The 18864-nt window shown below is 43.1% G+C and overlaps 1 protein-coding gene and 1 long non-coding RNA gene across 8 annotated transcripts in view; both read left to right on the top strand.

The window, feature by feature from the left end:
* The window catches only part of LOC122466803, a 45701-nt gene extending 44475 nt beyond the window's left edge, over positions 1–1226 (top strand). Inside the window, exon 3 of the long non-coding RNA XR_006292633.1 lies at positions 1090–1226. This is a non-coding gene — a long non-coding RNA (uncharacterized LOC122466803). The remainder of the gene's footprint in view (positions 1–1089) is intronic.
* A 2873-nt stretch (positions 1227–4099) lies between these two features.
* LOC114021517 overlaps positions 4100–18864 on the top strand; it is a 201641-nt gene continuing 186876 nt past the window's right edge. For 3 of the 7 annotated variants that reach the window (XM_043552710.1, XM_043552713.1, XM_043552711.1), the window contains exon 1: positions 4191–4632. In XM_043552710.1, coding sequence (XP_043408645.1) covers positions 4572–4632 — 61 coding nt within the window. In that variant the 5' untranslated portion in view covers positions 4191–4571. Of the gene's footprint in view, positions 4633–9405; positions 9447–18864 lie in introns of all 7 variants that reach the window. The other 4 variants (XM_043552709.1, XM_027830917.3, XR_006292632.1 and 1 more) reach the window with 4 other exon arrangements.

The raw sequence follows: 18864 nt of genomic DNA on the forward strand, positions 1-18864 counted from the left end.
AGCTCTTATGGTTATAAGAAAAAAATCTTGAAAACATGAAACAACTGTACCCAGTGCAGTAATTCATGCCTGAATCTGTAGAGAGCCTGACACAGTGGCTCTGAGTTGGGTGACCTGCACCATTCATTTCTATTTGGTTTTAGCTCACATGCCTGATGATGATTTAAATGTCATCCTTTGTAACTATTTCACTACTACCAACTCCTATAAGGAAGGAAAGAAGAGGATCACAGATCTGCACAGTTTGGTTTAATCAATACTCCATTTGATGCTACAAGTGGAAGAAATTTTGGAGAAAGTCTGCTTGCCACTTTTTTTGCTCACTTCCCTCCCCGACCCCCCAAGTACTTCCCACTTTTGTGTGTGTATGAAAAGGCCAGCAGGGAGTGCCCTAGAATGCATCTGAGCCGCAACAAGGGGGAGCCAATCCCAGCAAAGCATGCAAATCCTACAACCAGCCAGACACCACCTGCAGATTAGTGAAGACCAGGTCTGTTCAGGTGGTGGGTGTGGATCAAACAATTCCTTTCTGGCTCTTGTGGCTGCTGCTTCTCCTCTGCTGGAGGCTTAAGTAGCCAACACTGCTTGGGTTACCCTTGTGTCACCTTTTCAAGCTCTCTTCCACAACTACGACGGTTAGAAACTTAATTTTTTTTTAAATGAAAACTATGATTCTAATGCCACCCCAGGCCTCTGGGAGGCAGGGTCTCAGGCATATTCCTATTGGGTCTGTGCCTTTATTTGTCCTGCCGAATGATGCATCAGAACTCTACTGAAGGGAAGTCAAACCCAAGGAGTCAGCAGAGCATACATAACCATATTCCGAACATTTGCAGAATCTGTTGTGAGCGGCCTTTCATTCTGGCATCTCAACTAGGTACAGCTTGGCCTGTAGATAGTGCTTTGGAGAGTATCACCACTCTTCCCGCATACACACCCCAAACTGAGCTGTAAATGTAATGCCTACTATGCTAGGTTTCATTGCAATCCATTGTGGAATTCTCATCTATTTTCATAAGACTTTTCACACCAGAAAAATAAATGTCTCTTTTAACAATATTTTTGCTGATTTTTTCCCCTTCCTTTCAGGATGAGGCAAATCCTCCCTCCAGTCTGAGAAATTGGGGTATATACTGGAAATCTCTTGTGGGAGGGGGGGGAGCCTCTTCAGGATGTCAATGTCAGTCCCAAGGCAGAAAAAGCCCCATAGCCGCAATGTACCTTCCTCTGCAGGTGGGAAATGGCTGGTGGGTGCACATTTTTAGAGATGCATTAGCCCTGTCTCTCTGTTTGTCTCTGGCCTGCACTTGACCCCAAATAGCCCCTCTATAGCCACAAGGAAGCATCCCATTCCTCTCCCAAACCATGGAAACAGACTAGTTCCAGTGCAGAGAGGGTGCAGCATTTCCTCTTATGACACACAAAGCAATTTTCCAGCTATTTCTTTCTCCATGTGACTCCAGATTAGTGTGGTAATCAATGGGCCTGATTCTGATGTCACTTAAGCTGGTTTTATGTCACTGCAGTTAAGATGAGCACCTTAGCATCTAGAGGTGTAAAAGATTTATGAAATCCTTGTCAGCTTGGGCATATTGTACATCTAAGTTATTTGTCCAGTATTGCTTTAAATGTCCCAAACATTGAGGGGTGTGCCCTTTTCTCTTGAGATTCTCAGGGTCTCAGTGCTGTCCTTCTCCAAAATGAATTGATCATGATAAATGAAAAAGCAGGTTTCTACACCACAGCAGCATTTTTGCCTTTCATTCAGGCTTGTTCCAATATTTATTGACAAGCTAGAAGGCTTTGGGGTTTCTCTATTTTGGTTTTTGCTTATGAATGGTCATTTAAACTGCATGATGGAAGCTTTGCATAAAAGCAATACACAGAATTATTGCTTTGGAATGTACATGCCTTTGGTGTTACTTGCTTTCGCACAGACGTAGCCCATTTTAAAGACTCCATTTTTTTGATAAGAGGGTGACAAATAGTATTTCAGATCCTGAGTACAGCTGTATAGTATGTTATGTTTTAGAGTTTACAGACGAGCCCTTAAAGTTTATGGTATGAGTATGGAAATTTGAAAATATTCCCTAGTTTGTGTCCATCAGAATACTGCCAACCAACTTGTGGAATAATAATTGCTCCTCTTGAGCTTCTCTAAAGTTGCCTGTCAGCTTTTCATCTGGGGGAACAGGGCTTCTTCTTCCCCTGGCCCTCGTTGCTAGATGGAAGGCACAGTGTGCTGCAGATGCCCAATGTCCTGGAGCGCCAGGTGTTGCTCTTATTCTTCCTTTTCTCAGCATCTTTGCAGGTAGTCATGGCCTTGCCATTTTAACAGGATCTGCTTTCCTGTGCACCTCTGGCCCTCACCCATGCTGCTAGAAAGCAGTTTGGGAAGAGCATGGGCACCAGATGACTTTTCAGAGACTGTGAAAGGGATGATGGGTGTTTGAAACCTGCTCCCACAATTCCCCAGGGTGGGAATATGTAATTCCACAATATGCCATGAAAATTGTCCAGAACGCTGCAGTGGGCAAAGGACTCTGATATACCTAACCACACTGCACTGTATTTAAATCAGAGAAGAGAAATTGAGATGAGAAATAAGGGAAGCCAGAAGACACTTGCGAAGAACAGTAGTGGGTTTCTGCAAGATAAAGCCAGGCCCCCTAGCAGCAAAAGCTCAGGAACAAGGAGGCATGGCTGTAGGGCTCTGCTCCATATACAGCCCTGGCCCCTCCTTGAAAGGAGAGCTGCTCATTCTTGTGTGAAGAAAAGGAGGGAAAACAGCCCACCCCTACAGCCTTAAGTAGCTGATTGCTGAGAGCCTGAGTTCATGATTGAGATCGATGGACTTTGGTTTCAGCCCTCACTGTTCAAACGCTTTGTGTCTCAGCCCTGTTCAGTAATCACCACTTTCTTGCCATTTTGCAATCTGGAAACAATCAAACCTGTTCTCTCTCTTAGTGCTATGAAAAGTTAGGGAGGGAAAGAAAATGACAGCACACTCTGTGAGTGCAGCTTCATTCAAAAGATGTGCAAACTTAGATTTGGGCCTGACCTAGAATTCTGGATTCAAATACCCACAGAATTTTGGTGACCTTGGATCTAAGCCCAGATGAAAACTTTATGGCTGTTCCCTACCTCTCATGGGCTGAACCAAAATCTTAAATACCCAAAGTTCAGGGAGTTTTTAAGTTCAGCATTATATTAAAATGTCCATCTTTCCTTGGAGTGAACATAAGACCAGTTTAAAGTTTCCTATGATTTTTGGGTCTGGTTGTAAACATTTCCCACATGTACCACTTTATTTATTTTGAGCTTTGTAACATGTTGGCTTTCTTGTAACTGTTGGGGCATTTATGTGAAGTTTTTTTGTTCTTTTAAATCAATAAAATGTTGCACTTTTAAGACAATGGAGTACTCAAATTAAGAAGTTTAACAGAGAAGTGTGTCTAGCTGCTAGCTTTTTACTTTAGGGCTGCCATGCTAGGCTGTGTCCTCCTAATGATATGAATTAAGAGGCAGAAGGACTGAATATCTAGCAGTGTTTAAGTAACATTTTCTTTTATCTAAAGTCACCCTAAAGAAACTTTCTCCCTCTTTCTGTCTCTTTCTAACTTGTAGCCTTCTATTTGTGTCTGGATTTTTGTAATTAGTTGTTCATTCCAGAAAGACATTTACCAGGAAACCAATTAATTTTGGAAAATAAATTATTTTAGAGGTTTCACTCATGTGTAATGTCTAAAAAAAATCCTGCCAGAAGTAATTACAATATTTTTATGAAGTAATAGTTCTCCAATTTAGCATAATCCTGTACTTATAGTTCACTCATTATTGCCTCTTCCTCCATCCATTCCCCTTCAATCAATAAATAAATAAATACAAAAAACAAATTACTGTAAATTTTGGCACAGACTTACAGTTGCATCATTTTCTTAGAAGTCACGTGCTTTGGATTTCCTCTTGTTTGTGATATATTGAAATGTCTTTCAGATGTTTTTAATTATAAAAAAAATTTCAGGAAAGCATAGTAATCCACAATAAAACTTCATTTATTTATTTTTTTAAATAGCCAATACATTAGTCTACTGTATCTATGACTGAAGCTTATACAACAAGGTCAGGCATTTACTTAGACAGCTAGATTGGTTAGAGGGAAAGCAGGCTTAACTAAACGTACTTTCAGTTCCTGTTTCCAATTGAGACTCATCTCTGCCTAGGGCAAAGCCCACAGTGAAAGCTCATTGGTCCGAGATGCTTCAACTTCCTACACAAACAAACTTCTGCTGTATTGCTAAAGTGAAAGAAGCAGCTTGTTGTCATGGTGTATTCTAAAGTCTGGATTCAGGACAGAGGGACAGTATTTTAGTTGCTGATCTGTGATGCTGACATTGTGCTGCATGAAGAAGTTTTCATTTATAACTGTTGGACTTGTGCCCAGACTGCTATGGTAGGATTTGGAAGAAAACACAATAAGGAGAAGAACGTCAGATCAATTTTGCAGGAACATATGTGGGGGAAAAAGGCTTTAACAAAAGACACTTTTCAAACAGTGAAAGAACTAGACAATGGACAATAGTTATGAATCTTTAAAAAGCTATCCTGAGTCAACCCCTATTATCCATGCAGGTAACTATGTTCTTCATAATTAAGCTAAAGAATACCTGACTGTATCTACCATAGCCTGTATTTTTATCAGGGGAGGAGAGGAGGGCCGGGAAAGAGGAAACAGAATGAAACTTTACAATTTCAGTGCCTGTTGTTTCAAGTTTAATGTTTTTCTCTTTTAATATTTTGTTACCAAAACCAGGATCTTGGAGAAAGGAATGGTTATGAAAATGTGTTTGTCTGAAGTGCTTATTCAGTATTGAATAGGAATTTTTTATTATTTCATAGCTTTAGCAAATGTATGATGTTTTGGGTCTGTCCCCCAAAAGAGACAGTGCTGTGTCTGTGTACAAAGGTACTGTGAGTGTGTCATGAGCCCATATTCTGCAAGATAAAAGGTATAAGAAAGAAGGTGCACATTGTTGGTACCAGCTGGATGTATGCATTTTTGGCCTCAAAGGAGAACTTGGGCTGTTATGGAAAATTACGCAAGGGTAGGATCCGTGAAAGCATGAGGGGTTCTAGGTCCTTGACTTCTTAGATTACTCCTTGGTTGTTGGAAGTGGCATTGTCCAAAAAATGGAAGGAAGGGGGGGATAATGGGGGGAAAATGTATATAAATAAACAGAGCTCCATTTTTTGATCTTCCAGAGTTAATACATACAGCAGAATTTGTAACTATGGTAGATTAGCGTTCTGAGATGCTGGGTCAGATTTTCAGCTGGCATAAATGGGAGTAACTGAGCTACGCTGGTTTACACCAGCTGAAAACCTGGTCCATAACTTTTAAAATTTGCCTTGACAACTATTTTGAAATTTTGAAAAAAAATTCACATGACAACAGCAACGAAGGCAAATTCAACACATGTACATTTAAAAAGAAGGGCGAAAACCAAGACATAGGATGAGGTATTTAACCTACTTACACCTCATGCAACCCCATTGACTCTAGTGAGGTTGCACAGCATGGAATTTGGCCCACAATGTATCTATTGCTATAATTATATTAATATCTGTAACAGCTGTTTGAGGTCACTGGACATGAGTCAGAACTCCAGAGACAAGTTAGGCAGGTAATAGATACCAATCAACATTAATAAAACTTTTGCTTGGCTCTTACAAATAACAGCTTTGAGAATATTATCGCCATCAAAATAGGAAATACTAACCTGGTATATACAGACTTAATTTTAAAAATGCAGATAAAATTGAGTAGGATTGTATTGCTATCCAAGAGCGATCTTGGCAGGGTGGTGACAGGACAAAAGAGGAAAGAAGAGAACAGTTGGCCACACCTTCGTCTTAGATACCTCTGTCATTAGCACTAAATTAAACATATTGGATGAAAGCTGCAAATCATGCTTTTATACAGAGATGAACTGCTACAGGTGGGAGACAAATGGAGTACAAAGTGACCCAGGTTTACAATGTGACTAAAAACCCACCCATCATCCTTCCAGGATCAATTGGTCATTGTTCCAAGAGCAATTTTCTTTTTATTCTTTTTTTTTTAATGCCATTTTACTTGTTGACTGATACTACATTTTTTTGCAGGTACTACTTACGTGCTTAGGAAATTGTGTTAATTGTCTCCACAAAGACCTGATCCTACAGTCCTAACTCAGGCCAAACTGCCAGTGACGCAAATGGAAGTTTAAATAGGAGTTAGGACTGTGGGATTGAACCTACAAGTGAACCTTAACACATTTTGGACTCTTAAGTTCAACCCTGATTATACTCTCAAAAAGGCTGTTTGCTACTTGGTGCGGGCTGCTCATGTCCTTTTCAACCTCACGGGTATGGGGACCTGCCAAGCTATCCTTCTTGCTACCTACACAAGATAGGAAGCTGCCCACTCGCATACTCCCTCCACAGTCCTCTGCCTACCTCTGGCCTGTATTCACTTGTGCTTCTCATTCACTTGCGCTTCTCCCCTTGCTCCCCATCACATTCTCCTTCTTTACCGTGCCACTTTCCCCTGGATCTTCTCATCCGGCCTCCCTGAATCTGCTTCCTGGTCCCCTCATTCCAGACTCTGTTTTCTGTCCTCCTTCCTAAATATCCCCTTCCTTTCTGCGTCCACAGTCTCATTCCCAATACTTCCACATTCTCCTGTCCTCTACCTGGCTGCCTCTTCTTGGTAACTAAGGGGCTACCATCTTCCCTGATGGCAATTTAGTTTCAGCCCCCCTGGAAGCAATGAGAGGTGGTGGCCATCTTTATTGAGGGCAGCCTCATTTTCATCTGCAAAGGTTAAGAAGACAGAGGCCACTTTGCTGAAGAACACCTGTGGCTTCATTTCTACTGACAGTAATGGGAGATAGCTGCCATATTGTATAAGGGCAAAACTTTACAATATTGGAGGCAGAAATAAGGATATCATGGGAACCATTAAGAAAACCCCACATATCCCAAGACTCCTGGTAAAATTACAACCCCATGCTAAGAAGTGCTCAGGTGTAGCTTTGAATCAGGCTCAGAGACAAACATGCACAGCAAAGAAGAGAAAACTCCATTGGCTTTGCAGAGAAACTGGGATGCACCTCAAAAACAGAGCAGCTTCAGCAAGGTGGTCCAGATCTCAGTAAAGCAGAATGGGCCAGGATCACATTCACATACGGAGGAAAGGCAGAAAAGAGCTGTGGGGAAAAAACTAATAGAAAGAGCCTGTAAAAGAACAGATGTTACTTTTCTAGAGCAGTGAGGCTGATATTGATGATATCTGCCCGAAATACTTGGTTGATGATAAATTGACATGGCTAAAATGGATAGGTTGTTTTGAGCAGTTTGTGTGGCATCTGGACTTGTCAATAAGAATAATGAGCACCAAGTAAACTGCCTTACGTACACCATGAGAAAATGAGATTGACAACATTCTGATAACCGTAGATTAGAAAAATTTGTATGGTACACATTTCATTGGGAAATCTGAGGAACTCTGACAGAAGACTTTAGGAACAGGTATCAAAGAAGGGACAGGTACCTCTAGGAGATGTACCACAACTCTACACCATTCATGGAAAATTACTTGTGTCCACCCTGAGCTTCTGAATGCTATAAATATTAGAAAAAGGGTCATTAGGAAATATTATGCAGATCATCAAAGCAGGTGGAGATGATATACAGTGAAAAGCAGATGTTTCTTAGTCAACTGACCACTGTGGATATTTGCACCCATGGAAAGTGTATATAAAATATCTCCAGATCTGAAAAGTAACATTTTGTATGCATATTACACTCCCTTTGCACAGGCGTGAATGGCTACAGAAAGTGCAAGAAATTGGAGAATGAGGCCCAAGGTCTTTTGGCAGCTGTACTTGTGGGAGTAGTGTCAGATGGCAGCTGTGGATATAGGGGTGGGGAAGAATTTGTGGGATATTTGCTGGTTGGCTCATCCATCAGGAGATATTTATTTGTTCATTTATGTATTTTATGAATATTGTAAAGGTTACACAGCACAGTACTTTGCTGATTATTCTTTGTTCAGGGTTTACAGTCCATGACTTGACAGAAAGTGTGCTCTGGAATTGGCAGTGCTCTGCAACTTACTAGAAAGAGAGCTTGGAAAAATAAGCCTTTGAGACAATTATTTGAGTAGTACATTATAACTTATTTTTCCTCTTCCCTTTTCATATATATACATACACAAACAAGACTTCATTATCCTTTTACATTGCAATGGAAAAACAAGCATGTAAGGAAACTATAAACTCAATTATAAAAAATAGGAAGAATACTGATGTAATTTTCTATTAAATTTCATAATTTGCAAATTAATCCAATGGTTCAGATAACATGATGGCATAAATTCATCTTGTGTAAATTCATTGAATATGTGCTAACGAGACACTGTCAACTTAAGTTTGACCTAAAATGTAAGTGTACTACACAAGCTTTTATAAAACCTTTGGCAGATTGAGATGTTTGCGGATTTTAGTTCCACTGAAATGAGCTACTTTTAAACAAACAGTCTCTCGCTGGAACTTCAAGCTCTGCAGCACTGAGTTTCTGAAAGTGAAACTGACTACAAACAAACAATCAGTGTTTTTCCTTGAACAATCTCAGAGAAATGACAAAAGTAAACAGAGAGTTTAAGTAGCCATCAGTAAACTGGATTTAAAAAATCCATTCACTTACGATATTAAAAGAAGGTGACCTTAGTAACATACAGTATGTAGAGAGTCCCCCTGAGTGCCTGCTTCACAATATCCCTCCCTCAACTCAGTGGATATTCAGCTGCAACAGGGACCTCTTTTGGACCCTAATATGATGAGTGAACTTCAGACACTTGAACATAGCCTTTTTGAACTGATTAATACACACAGCTTTCTCTTATTTATTGTGTCTTCCAATACTCCTTTTTCAAATGACTCACTGTTAAAGAAAGATTTATTTAAATTCTTCAGTGAAGTTCCCTTCTAATGCAAACCGTGATTCTGCCTCTAGCAGTACGAGATGCAGTAACTCAATAGTCCTAAGATTTCTTTTCTTAATTCTTAAATGTTTCCCTTCCTCCTTCCCTTGTGGGATAGGTGAGAAAAGCAATTGCCTCCAGTGCTTAATGCATCACAACTCAAAAACTCACTCCATCCTTATAATTTTGAATCCCAGCCCAGCTGGTGGTTCCTGGATTTCAGACTCTGAATATGAGTTCAGCACTTTTAAATCAATCACTCTGAACAGTATTTCTGTCAAGGAGAAACCTCTTCTGTGTGTGTGTGTGTGTGTGTGTGTGTGTGTGTGTGTGTGTGTGTGTGTGTGTGTGTGTGTCAGGAAGGCTTTCTTTATTTTCAGAGGCAGACCCTGAGAAGTGAACACACACATAAAGGTACCCAGTATGTAGAGAAATATTAAATCATATATAATTCTTTCCATTTATTTAGAGTGATTGTTCTGTTCCTCTTGTCTCTCAAACCAAGGAAGATGTCTGTACTTCATTGGATTTACAAACAGCTCTCCTTTTCCCATTTATTTGTGTTTCCATATCAATGAAAACACTTCAGAATGTTTTAGTAATTAGTAGACTGATTATATGGAGCATTGCCCTCTCTGCAGAATCTGTAGAGTTCAACTGTATACTCTATACAGATATTAGCTAAAGAAGATTCTCCCTTTGCTCACGTGGAGGGGGCCTGCACTTTTTGGAGCAGAAGGCTTTGAGTTGTATTCTGATTGTTGCCATGATGTTCTGAGTTTGCAACTCTGAACGTGGTCAATTACTCTTTAAAAAATGGAATCCTCCTGAGTTGGATCATGTTATCTTCTGGACTTAAAAAAATCCACCCATTTATGAAAATGTTATGAAGTGGTTCACTTTTGTTAATGGTCCTTAACAATCCCTCTCCTCCTCCTTCCTCAGTATCATGTTGCACCAACCTTAGTTGGGCCCAGAAAACTGGTAAGCTGTAAAGCAAGTCACAACCAACAGTTTCTAATTTGCTGCACAGTGATCCTTGGACCACATGCTCCCTTCTCCCACAGCCTCAGCACATATCATATGGTGCCATCTTCCTCTGAGAAGTCAGATTAACCAGAGAATTAAATTCAGGTTTCTTGCATTGTAGTGCAGACAGAATCATTGAGGGAGGTCTGCAGAAAAACTTGAATCAGGCAATTTTAAAGTTAATTATGTATGGACAACTTTTATTTTCTTTATAGTTTAATATTTAAATTTATAAATGCATCATGTCAAAGTAAATATTATAAATGTCATGAACATGGATTGGATCATAATGGTCCCTTCTGACCTAAATGTCTATGGATCTAACATTTTAAAGGTATTTTATGTATGTTAACTTGGTTTATATATTTGCAGAACCTTTTACAAAAGATATAAGAAATATGTGAAAGTGTGTTGTGGTATAAAAATATTATTGGAATGAATTTGGGGTAGTTGCTTTACTCACAATGAGTAGAGCTGGTTGAAAAATAGACATTTTCATGAAAAACTTGGAAATGTCAAATTTGTTGTCATGCTGAAGTGTTCAAAATGGACCCCAAATTTCTGAAAACAGAAGAATCTGAAATTCTCTGGGGAATTTTTTAATTAAAAATGTTACTGAGACATTTATCAAAATGTTTCACCATGGAAAATCATAACCATTTTGATAACACTGACAATTTATGAAAAATGTGTTTCATGTTTTTAGTATAGGGTATTTTTGAACAGCAACAAAAATTTGTTCAGAAAATTTCAACCAGCTTTATTCGCAAGTGGTGAATTCTTGAGTTAGAGCTACTGGGTACCGATCACATTTGAAAAAAAGTGGCAGCTTGTTTTAGTTGCCTCTATATGTATTTAGAAACCGTGGGTGAAACTCTGAGCTGCACCTTTAAGGTTATGTCTACATTATACACCACTTTCAGCTGTGTGAAGTGTATGTGTAGCTACATACCAGAATGAAAAACATACTGTGTCCACACTGTGGAGTGTAGCTACACATATCAGTGAAAGGCTCTGATAGAGGGGAGACAAGTAGGGGAAGGCTTCCGCTGTTCCCCACTACCAGAGCCTTTCATTGCAGCGAGGAAAGGCTCAGTCAGGGGGAGGCAACAGGGAAAAGGCTCAGCCTTTCCCCCTCCTGCCTCCCCTGCCACCAGAACCTTTCCTGACTCCTGGAGACTTTCCTTGTTCCAGAAAAGGGCTCCAGCAGCGGGGAGTTTCCTGCTGCCAAAGTCTTTCCCTGAGATGGGGAAGGGTTCCAGCAGCAGTGAGCTGACAGCCTTTTCCCACTGCTGGACTCTTTTCCTGCAAAGTGGCAAGGCTCCTGCAGCGGGAGGCAGTATGACCTTACACTGCTCAAAATAGCAGTGTAGCAGGAAGGCATGGGCTTGGTCCAATAGAGAACATGTAGGGTATCTTCACTGGCTTAATCCATGCCTCTCTGTCTACACTGTTGTTTATACCTGTGCTAGGGGGGCTATGCGTGTATGTACACTGCACTCTTCCAAAAGAATCCTATTGTGTAGATGCACGCTAAGAGGCACAGCACAAAACTGATCGTCCAGGGGAGAAGCGGCTATGGCATCTTTAAACCACTTTTATGCCCTCCCAGTTCTAGGCTGCTGCACAACTTCTAGCATAATTTAGACAGCTCAAAGTGCCTGATTATGGGACACAGTGCTGCCCAGAATCTCTACAGTACTGCGAGCTTCATCCCTGCCCTGACACACACTTCCTGTCTCCAGCCCTGACCTTGGTATGTCCCCTATGCATATCAGGTCTTGTGAGGGGTTCCTTGGAAGGCAGCCTCATCCCTTTAACTTTCAATTCCCATTTTTTAAAACTTCAGCCATATATCTTGTGATGCAGCAAATGAAATGTAGCCACATGGAGACTGTCTTCTGCATCGCAACAGTTGGGTGTGTGAAGTTCATCAAAAATAGCAGTTCTTCCTTCCATTCATTTACCTTGACTATCTCCTTCTTAGTTCTTGTCTTCTCTTCCTTTAGAATTCCCTGTAGCGGTAGAATACAGATTAGGCAGTCTCTAAGGCTGTCTGCTCTGCTTTGAGGGTAACCATTAGGGATGCTCAGAGAATCACATTCAAGGGCTTTCTCTGCCAGAGCGTGAGGAGGATGCTATTCCCATAGCCCGGCTGTCTTTCTAGCCTCCAGCAGTCAAGGCGCTGAATCTGCAAACTGACTTCTTGAGCCCCTCTAAAAGCAGACTTCCAAAAGCACCTGCTTTACCATGTTTACTGATGTTGAAAGTGGTATATTCCAGGCAGGAGGGAGAAGGGGGCCAAAAAAGAAATCCTTAGTCGGAGGCAGGTTTCTTAAGGTTGGAAGTTAGTACACATATGCATTATGCTGTTTTAATAACTGAGAGGAAAAGTATTTAAAACAGAGCTCTTAAATGACTAAGCTGGGTGTGGAAGAATGTTTTTCCCTAGTTGGGCCCCTTACCATATGTACAGTATTATTACTGTAACTGTATTGTACTAGGAATGATTTATGTAGTGATTTATCCACTCTACCATGACTGTCACCAATATCTATTATCAGCTCATATTCAACCCTTTTACAATGGCAATATATGTAACTTTGTATGCTGCTGCATTATTTGCTTTTTAAGCAATAAGATACTACAGGGTGTGCATTATTGGCCACTAGAGCATGCCTCCATGTGTTCATTAAGCACAAGTCTGGAGACAAAGTGCACACCCGCTATAGGAGCATGATTTAAGGCCAGTCATATGTACCCAAAATCATTTTATTGTGATTATAAACTGAACTTTGTCAATTTTAAAATGGGTTTTTACATTTCATTTAAAAACAAGTTTGGTCTGTATCAAACTAATCTTGTTATGAAAAGCAGGCAGGATAAGGAAAATGGGGGAAGGGGAATGAAACTTTTATTCTATTTTGGTGCAGTTTTTAACCCCTGTTTCAGATGCTACAGGTTTTTGCCTAAAGAAGCTGCCAAAATCCTGTAAATGTCATTTCTTGCTTTCATAACTGGTGCTGCTTTGAAGTCTAGTCCTGTTCTCCTGTTCCTGTGATCCAGTGGCTGCGCCTCTCAATTCTGCTTCTCTAGCAAATGGGCCATTTTGAACTTTCATTTTCTGTTAAAATAAATCAGGGGAACTAGACAACTTGAGACTGGTAGTTTAAAAAAAAAAGTCACTATACCAAATTCAGCCCATTTTTGTTAGTAACCAAAGTTTGTTATTTTTCCCCATCTGATGGCTGTTTGGTTTGGTGGCCTATATTAAATGAGTTGGTAGTGTCAATCCAATTCCTACTGGACTGAACTGAGATAGAAACCGAACTATCCTCCCTCCACAAGAGATTTCCACTCTTAGGATTTTAGGCAAACTTCTGGAACAGTTTGGGGAAGCTTACCAGAGGAAGCACATACTGTACCTGTTCCATGGATAACAGAGGATTCATTCTGCATGGACACTTTTCAAAGACACCATAATAGAGGCTCAACTTAAATGTATACCCCAAATTAAAAAACACAGTAAAAGAACTAAAAAACAGCCACCGTGACTTAACAACCATGTAAAAGCAGCAGCGAGAGATAAAAAGGCATCTTTTAAAAAGTGGAAGTCAGATCCTAGTGAGGTAAATAGAAAGGAGCATAAACACTGCCAAATTAAATGTAAAAATGTAATAAGAAAAGTCAGAAAGGAGTTTGAAGAACAGCTAGCCAAAAACTCAAAAGGTAATAACAAAATGTTTTTTAAGTACATCAGAAGCAGGAAGCGTGCTAAACAACCAGTGGGGCCCCTGGACGATCAAGATACAAAAGGAGCACTTAAAGACGATAAAGTCATCGCGGAGAAACTAAATTAATTCTTTGCTTCTGTCTTCACAGCTGAGGATGTTAGGGAGATTCCCAAACCTGAGTCATCTCTTGTAGGTGACAAATCTGAGAAATTGTCACAGATTGAAGTGTCACTAGAGGAGGTTTTGGAATTAATTGAGAAACTTAACAGTGACAAGTCACCAGAACCCGATGGCATTCACTCGAGAGTTCTGAAGGAACTCAAATGTGAAATTGCGGAACTATTAGCTATAGTTTGTAACCTGTCCTTTAAATTAGCTACTGTACCCAATGACTGGAAGATAGCTAATGTAACGCCAATATTTAAGAAGGGCTTTAGAGATGATCCTGGTAATCGCAGACTGGTAAGTCTAACGTCAGTACCGGGCAAATTAGTTGAAACAATAGTAAGGAATAAAATTGTCAGACACATAGAAGAACATAAATTGTTGCGCAAAAGTCAACATGGTTTCTGTAAAGGGAGATCATATCTTACTAATCTATTAGAGTTCTTTGACGGGGTCAACAAACATGTGGACAAGGGGGATCCAGTGAACATAGTGTACTTAGATTTCCAGAAAGCCTTTGACAAGGTCCCTCACCAAAGGCTCTTACGTAAATTAAGTTGTCATGGGATAAGAGGGAAGATCCTTTCATGGATTAAGAACTGGTTAAAAGACAGGGAACAAAGGGAAGGAATAAATGGTAAATTCTCAGAATGGAGAGGGGTAACTAGTGTTCCCCAAGGGTCAGTCCTAGGACCAATCCTATTGAACCTATTCATAAATGATCTGGAGAAAGGGGTAAGCAGTGAGGTGGCAAAGTTTGCAGATGATACTAAACTGCTCAAGACAGTTAAGACCAAAGCAGACTGTGAAGAACTTCAAAAAGATCTCACAAAACTAAGTGATTGGGCAACAAAATGGCAAATGAAATTTAATGTGGATAAATGTAAAGTAATGCACATTGGAAAAAATAACCCCAACTATACATACAATATGATGGGGGCTAATTTAGCTACAACTAATCAGGAGAAAGATCTTGGAGTCATCATGGATAGTTCTCTAAAGATGTCTACGCAGTGGCAGTCAAAAAAGCAAACAGGATGATAGGAATCAATAAAATGGAGAATATCTTATTGCCCTTATATAAATCCATGGTACGCCCACATCTTGAATACTGTGTACAGACGTTGTCCTCTCATCTCAAAAGAGATATACTGGCATTAGAAAAGTTTCAGAAAAGGGCAACTAAAATGATTAGGGGTTTGGAACGGGTCCCATATGAGGAGAGATTAAAGAGGCTAGGACTTTTCAGCTTGAAAAAGAGGAAACTAAGGGGGGATACGATAGGGCTATATAAAATCATGAGTGGTGTGGAGAAAGTGAATAAGAAAAAGTTATTTACTTGTTCCCATAATATAAGAACTAGGGGTCACCAAATTAAATTAATGGGTAGCAGGTCTAAAACAAATAAAAGGAATTTCTTCTTCAGTCAACACACAATCAACCTGTGGAACTCCTTGCCTGAGGAGGTTGTGAAGGCTAGGACTATAATAGGGTTTAAAAGAGAACTGGATAAATTCAAGGAGGTTAAGTTCATTACTGGCTATTAGCCAGGATGGGTAAGGAATGGTGTTCCTAGCCTCTGTTTGTCAGAGGGTGGAGATGGGTGGCAGGAGAAAGATCACTAGATCATTACCTGTTAGGTTCACTACCTCTAGGGCACCTGGCATTGGCCACTGTCGGTAGACAGGATACTGGGCTGGATGGACCTTTGGTCTGAGCCAGTCTGGCCATTCTTATGTTCTTGTAGCCATATTAGTCTGTATTCACAAAAACAACCAGGACTCCGGTGGCACCTTAAAGACTAACAGATTTATGTGGGCATAAGCTTTCGTGGGTAAAAAATCCACTTCTTCAGATGCATGGAGTGAAAATTACAGATACAGACATAAATATATATTGGCACATGAAGAGAATGGAGTTACCTTACAAATGGAGAACCAATGTTGAAGGCCAATTTAGTCAGGGTGGATGTTGTCCACTCCCAATAATTGATGAGGAGGTGTCAATACCAAGAGAGGGAAGATGTGCTTTTGTAGTGAGCCAGCCACTCCTAGTCCCTATTCAAGCCCAAATTGATGGTGTTAAGTTTGCAAATGAATTGTAGTTCTGCAGTTTCTCTTTGAAGTCTGCGTTTGAAGTTTTTTTGTTGAAGGATGGCTACTTTTAAATCTGTTATAGAATGTCCAGGAAGATTGAAGTGTTCTACTGGCTTTTGTATGTTACCATTCCTGATGTCCGATTTTACATAGAGACTGTCCAGTTTGGACAATGTACATGGCAGAAGGGCATTGCTGGCACATGTTGGCATATCACATTAGTGGATGTGCAGTAAATGAGCTTCTGATGGCTGGCTGGGTCCTATGATGGTGTCGCTAAAGTAGATATGGGCAGTGATGAGCTGCCAAAATCTTAACAACCGGTTCCCTATAAAAAGTTCTGATTTAAGGGATGTGCCCCAGTATGTATTTTTTGTACCACCAGCATTATCATACGTCCGTATTTAAATATTTAAAATTTAAAAATTCCTCCCGGACGGCGATTTAAGAACCAAAAAGCCTGACCTGTCTGGGAAAATACGGATGTATGTTAACTCTGCCTAAAGTTCTTTTTTAAAAAGATGGGCCTGAACTAGAAATGAGCTCCGTTTCACATTTGTGGGTCCCCGCCACTCCCTGGGGGTGTGCTAGAGTGACCAGATGTCCCGATTTTATAGGGACAGTCCCAATTTTGGGTTTTTTTTTCTTATATAGGCTCCTATTACCCCCCCACCCCATGTCCTGATTTTTCACACTTGCTGTCTGGTCACCCTAGGGTGTGCACATGTGTGGGTCCCAGCTGCTCCATGCCCCCCTCATTGAAGCAGATGTGCAAGGTTACTGCCCTGGGAACTGCAGGGCACCAGGGAACGTGGGGCCAGCTGCAGATGGGCATGGGGCAGGGCTAGCTGCAGGCAGGGCAGGGGTGTGGCAGGGGCTGGTGTGGGCAGGGGTGCGGGGGTGGCTGAGACGGGATGGTGCGGGCAGGGCAGGGGGTGCGTGCGGCAGGGGCTGGCGGCGGGCAGGGAGTGCGGGGGTTGCTGAGACGGGCTGGCTGCGGGCAGGGCAGGGGCTGGCTGCGGGCAGGGGTGGCTGGAGACGGGCTGGTGCAGGCAGGGCAAGAGGTGTGTGCGGCAGGGGCTGGCTGTGGGCAGGGCAGGGGGTGCGGCAGGGGCTGGGTGCGGGGGTGGCTGGAGGCAGGGGCTGGCTGCGGGCAGGGCAGGGGGTGCGGCAGGGGCTGGCTGCGGGCAGGAGGTACAGGGGGTGGCTGGAGGCAGGGGCTGGCTGCAGGCAGGGGTGCAGAGGGTGGCTGGAGGCAGGGGCTGGCTGCGGGCAGGGGTGCAGAGGGTGGCTGGAGGCAGGGGCTGGCTGCTGGTGGGTGGCTGGAGGCAGGAGGTACAGGGGGTGGCTGGAGGCAGGGGCTGGCTGCGGGCAGGGGTGCAGGGGGTGGCTGGAGGCAGGGGCTGGCTGCGGGCAGGGGTGCAGGGGGTGGCTGGAGGCAGGGGCTGGCTGCGGGCAGGGCTGGCTGGAGATGGGCTGGCTGCAGGCAGGGGGTGCAGGGTGGCTGGAGGCAGGGGCTGGCTGCGGGCAGGGGGTGGCTGAAGGCAGAGGCTGGCTGCGGGCAGGGGGTGCAGAGATGGCTGGAGACGGGCTGGCTGCGGGCATGGGGTGCAGGGGTGGCTGGAGACTGGGGCTGGCTGCAGGCAGGGGGTGCAGGCGGTGGCTGGAGGCAATGGCTGGCTGCGGGCAGGTGGTGCAGGCGTGGCTGGAGGCAATGGCTGGCTGCGGGCAGGGGGTGCAGGGGGTGGCTGGAGGCAGGGGCTGGCTGCGGGCAGGGGGTGCAGGGGGTGGCTGGAGGCAGGGGCTGGCTGCGGGCAGGGTGGTGGGTGCGGCAGGGGGTGGCTGGAGGCAGGGGCTGGCTGCGGGCAGGGGGTGCAGGAGGTGGCTGGAGGCAGAGGCTGGCTGGGTGCAGGGGGTGGCTGGAGGCAGGGGCTGGCTGCGGGCAGGGGGTGCGGGGGTGCAGGGGTGGCTGGAGACGGGCAGGGGGTGCAGGGGTGGCTGGAGGCAGGGGCTGGCTGCGGGCAGGGGTTGCAGGCGGTGGCTGGAGGCAAGGGCTGGCTGCGGGCAGGGGTTGCAGGCGGTGGCTGGAGGCAATGGCTGGCTGCGGGCAGGGGTTGCAGGCGGTGGCTGGAGGCAGGGCAGGGGGTGGCTGGAGGCGGGGCTGGCTTCAGGCAGGGGGTGCAGGGGTGGCACTAAGAAATTATTCTGTACAGAAAGCAATAGAAGTGGTGATCCAAGCCATTAGAAGATAATTGAGTAACTGTAACATGAATAAAATATACTTACCAATTTTCCAGTGATTATGCATCTCCTGCATTGTTGTAGTGAAATAAAATGCTGTATTTTATTTCATTATATGGAAACCTTAGACCCCCTATTGGCATCATATTCCCCTGGGGTCTTCAGGATGAGGATGTGCCTTTGGAGGTACAATCCTGACTTCTAACCAACACTGCAGCAGCATCTCAGTGGTAGACGTACAGGATTCTATCTCTCTGCGGCTGGAAGGTGCAGGACAGGGGCTGGGCTCCTCTAGATTCTACCTCCCAAATCTAATGGTAAAAACCCCTGGAAGTTAACCCACTCTATCTTGTCACTTGGTAATATGGAACACCTCTTCTAGCAGGTCCCACAGGTAGCTGAGGTTGATGAGTTGCTTGCAGTGTGGTTCCAATGTTAGGATGACAGATGTCCCGATTTTATAGAGGCAGTCCCCATTTTTGGAGCTTTTTCTTACAGGGGTACCGATTACCCCCTACCCCCATCCTGATTTTTCACACTTGCTATCTGGTCACCCTATCCAATGTAGGTATTC

This window comes from Chelonia mydas, chromosome 8 (assembly GCF_015237465.2).
Source record: "Chelonia mydas isolate rCheMyd1 chromosome 8, rCheMyd1.pri.v2, whole genome shotgun sequence".
NCBI classification, from domain to species: domain Eukaryota; kingdom Metazoa; phylum Chordata; order Testudines; family Cheloniidae; genus Chelonia; species Chelonia mydas.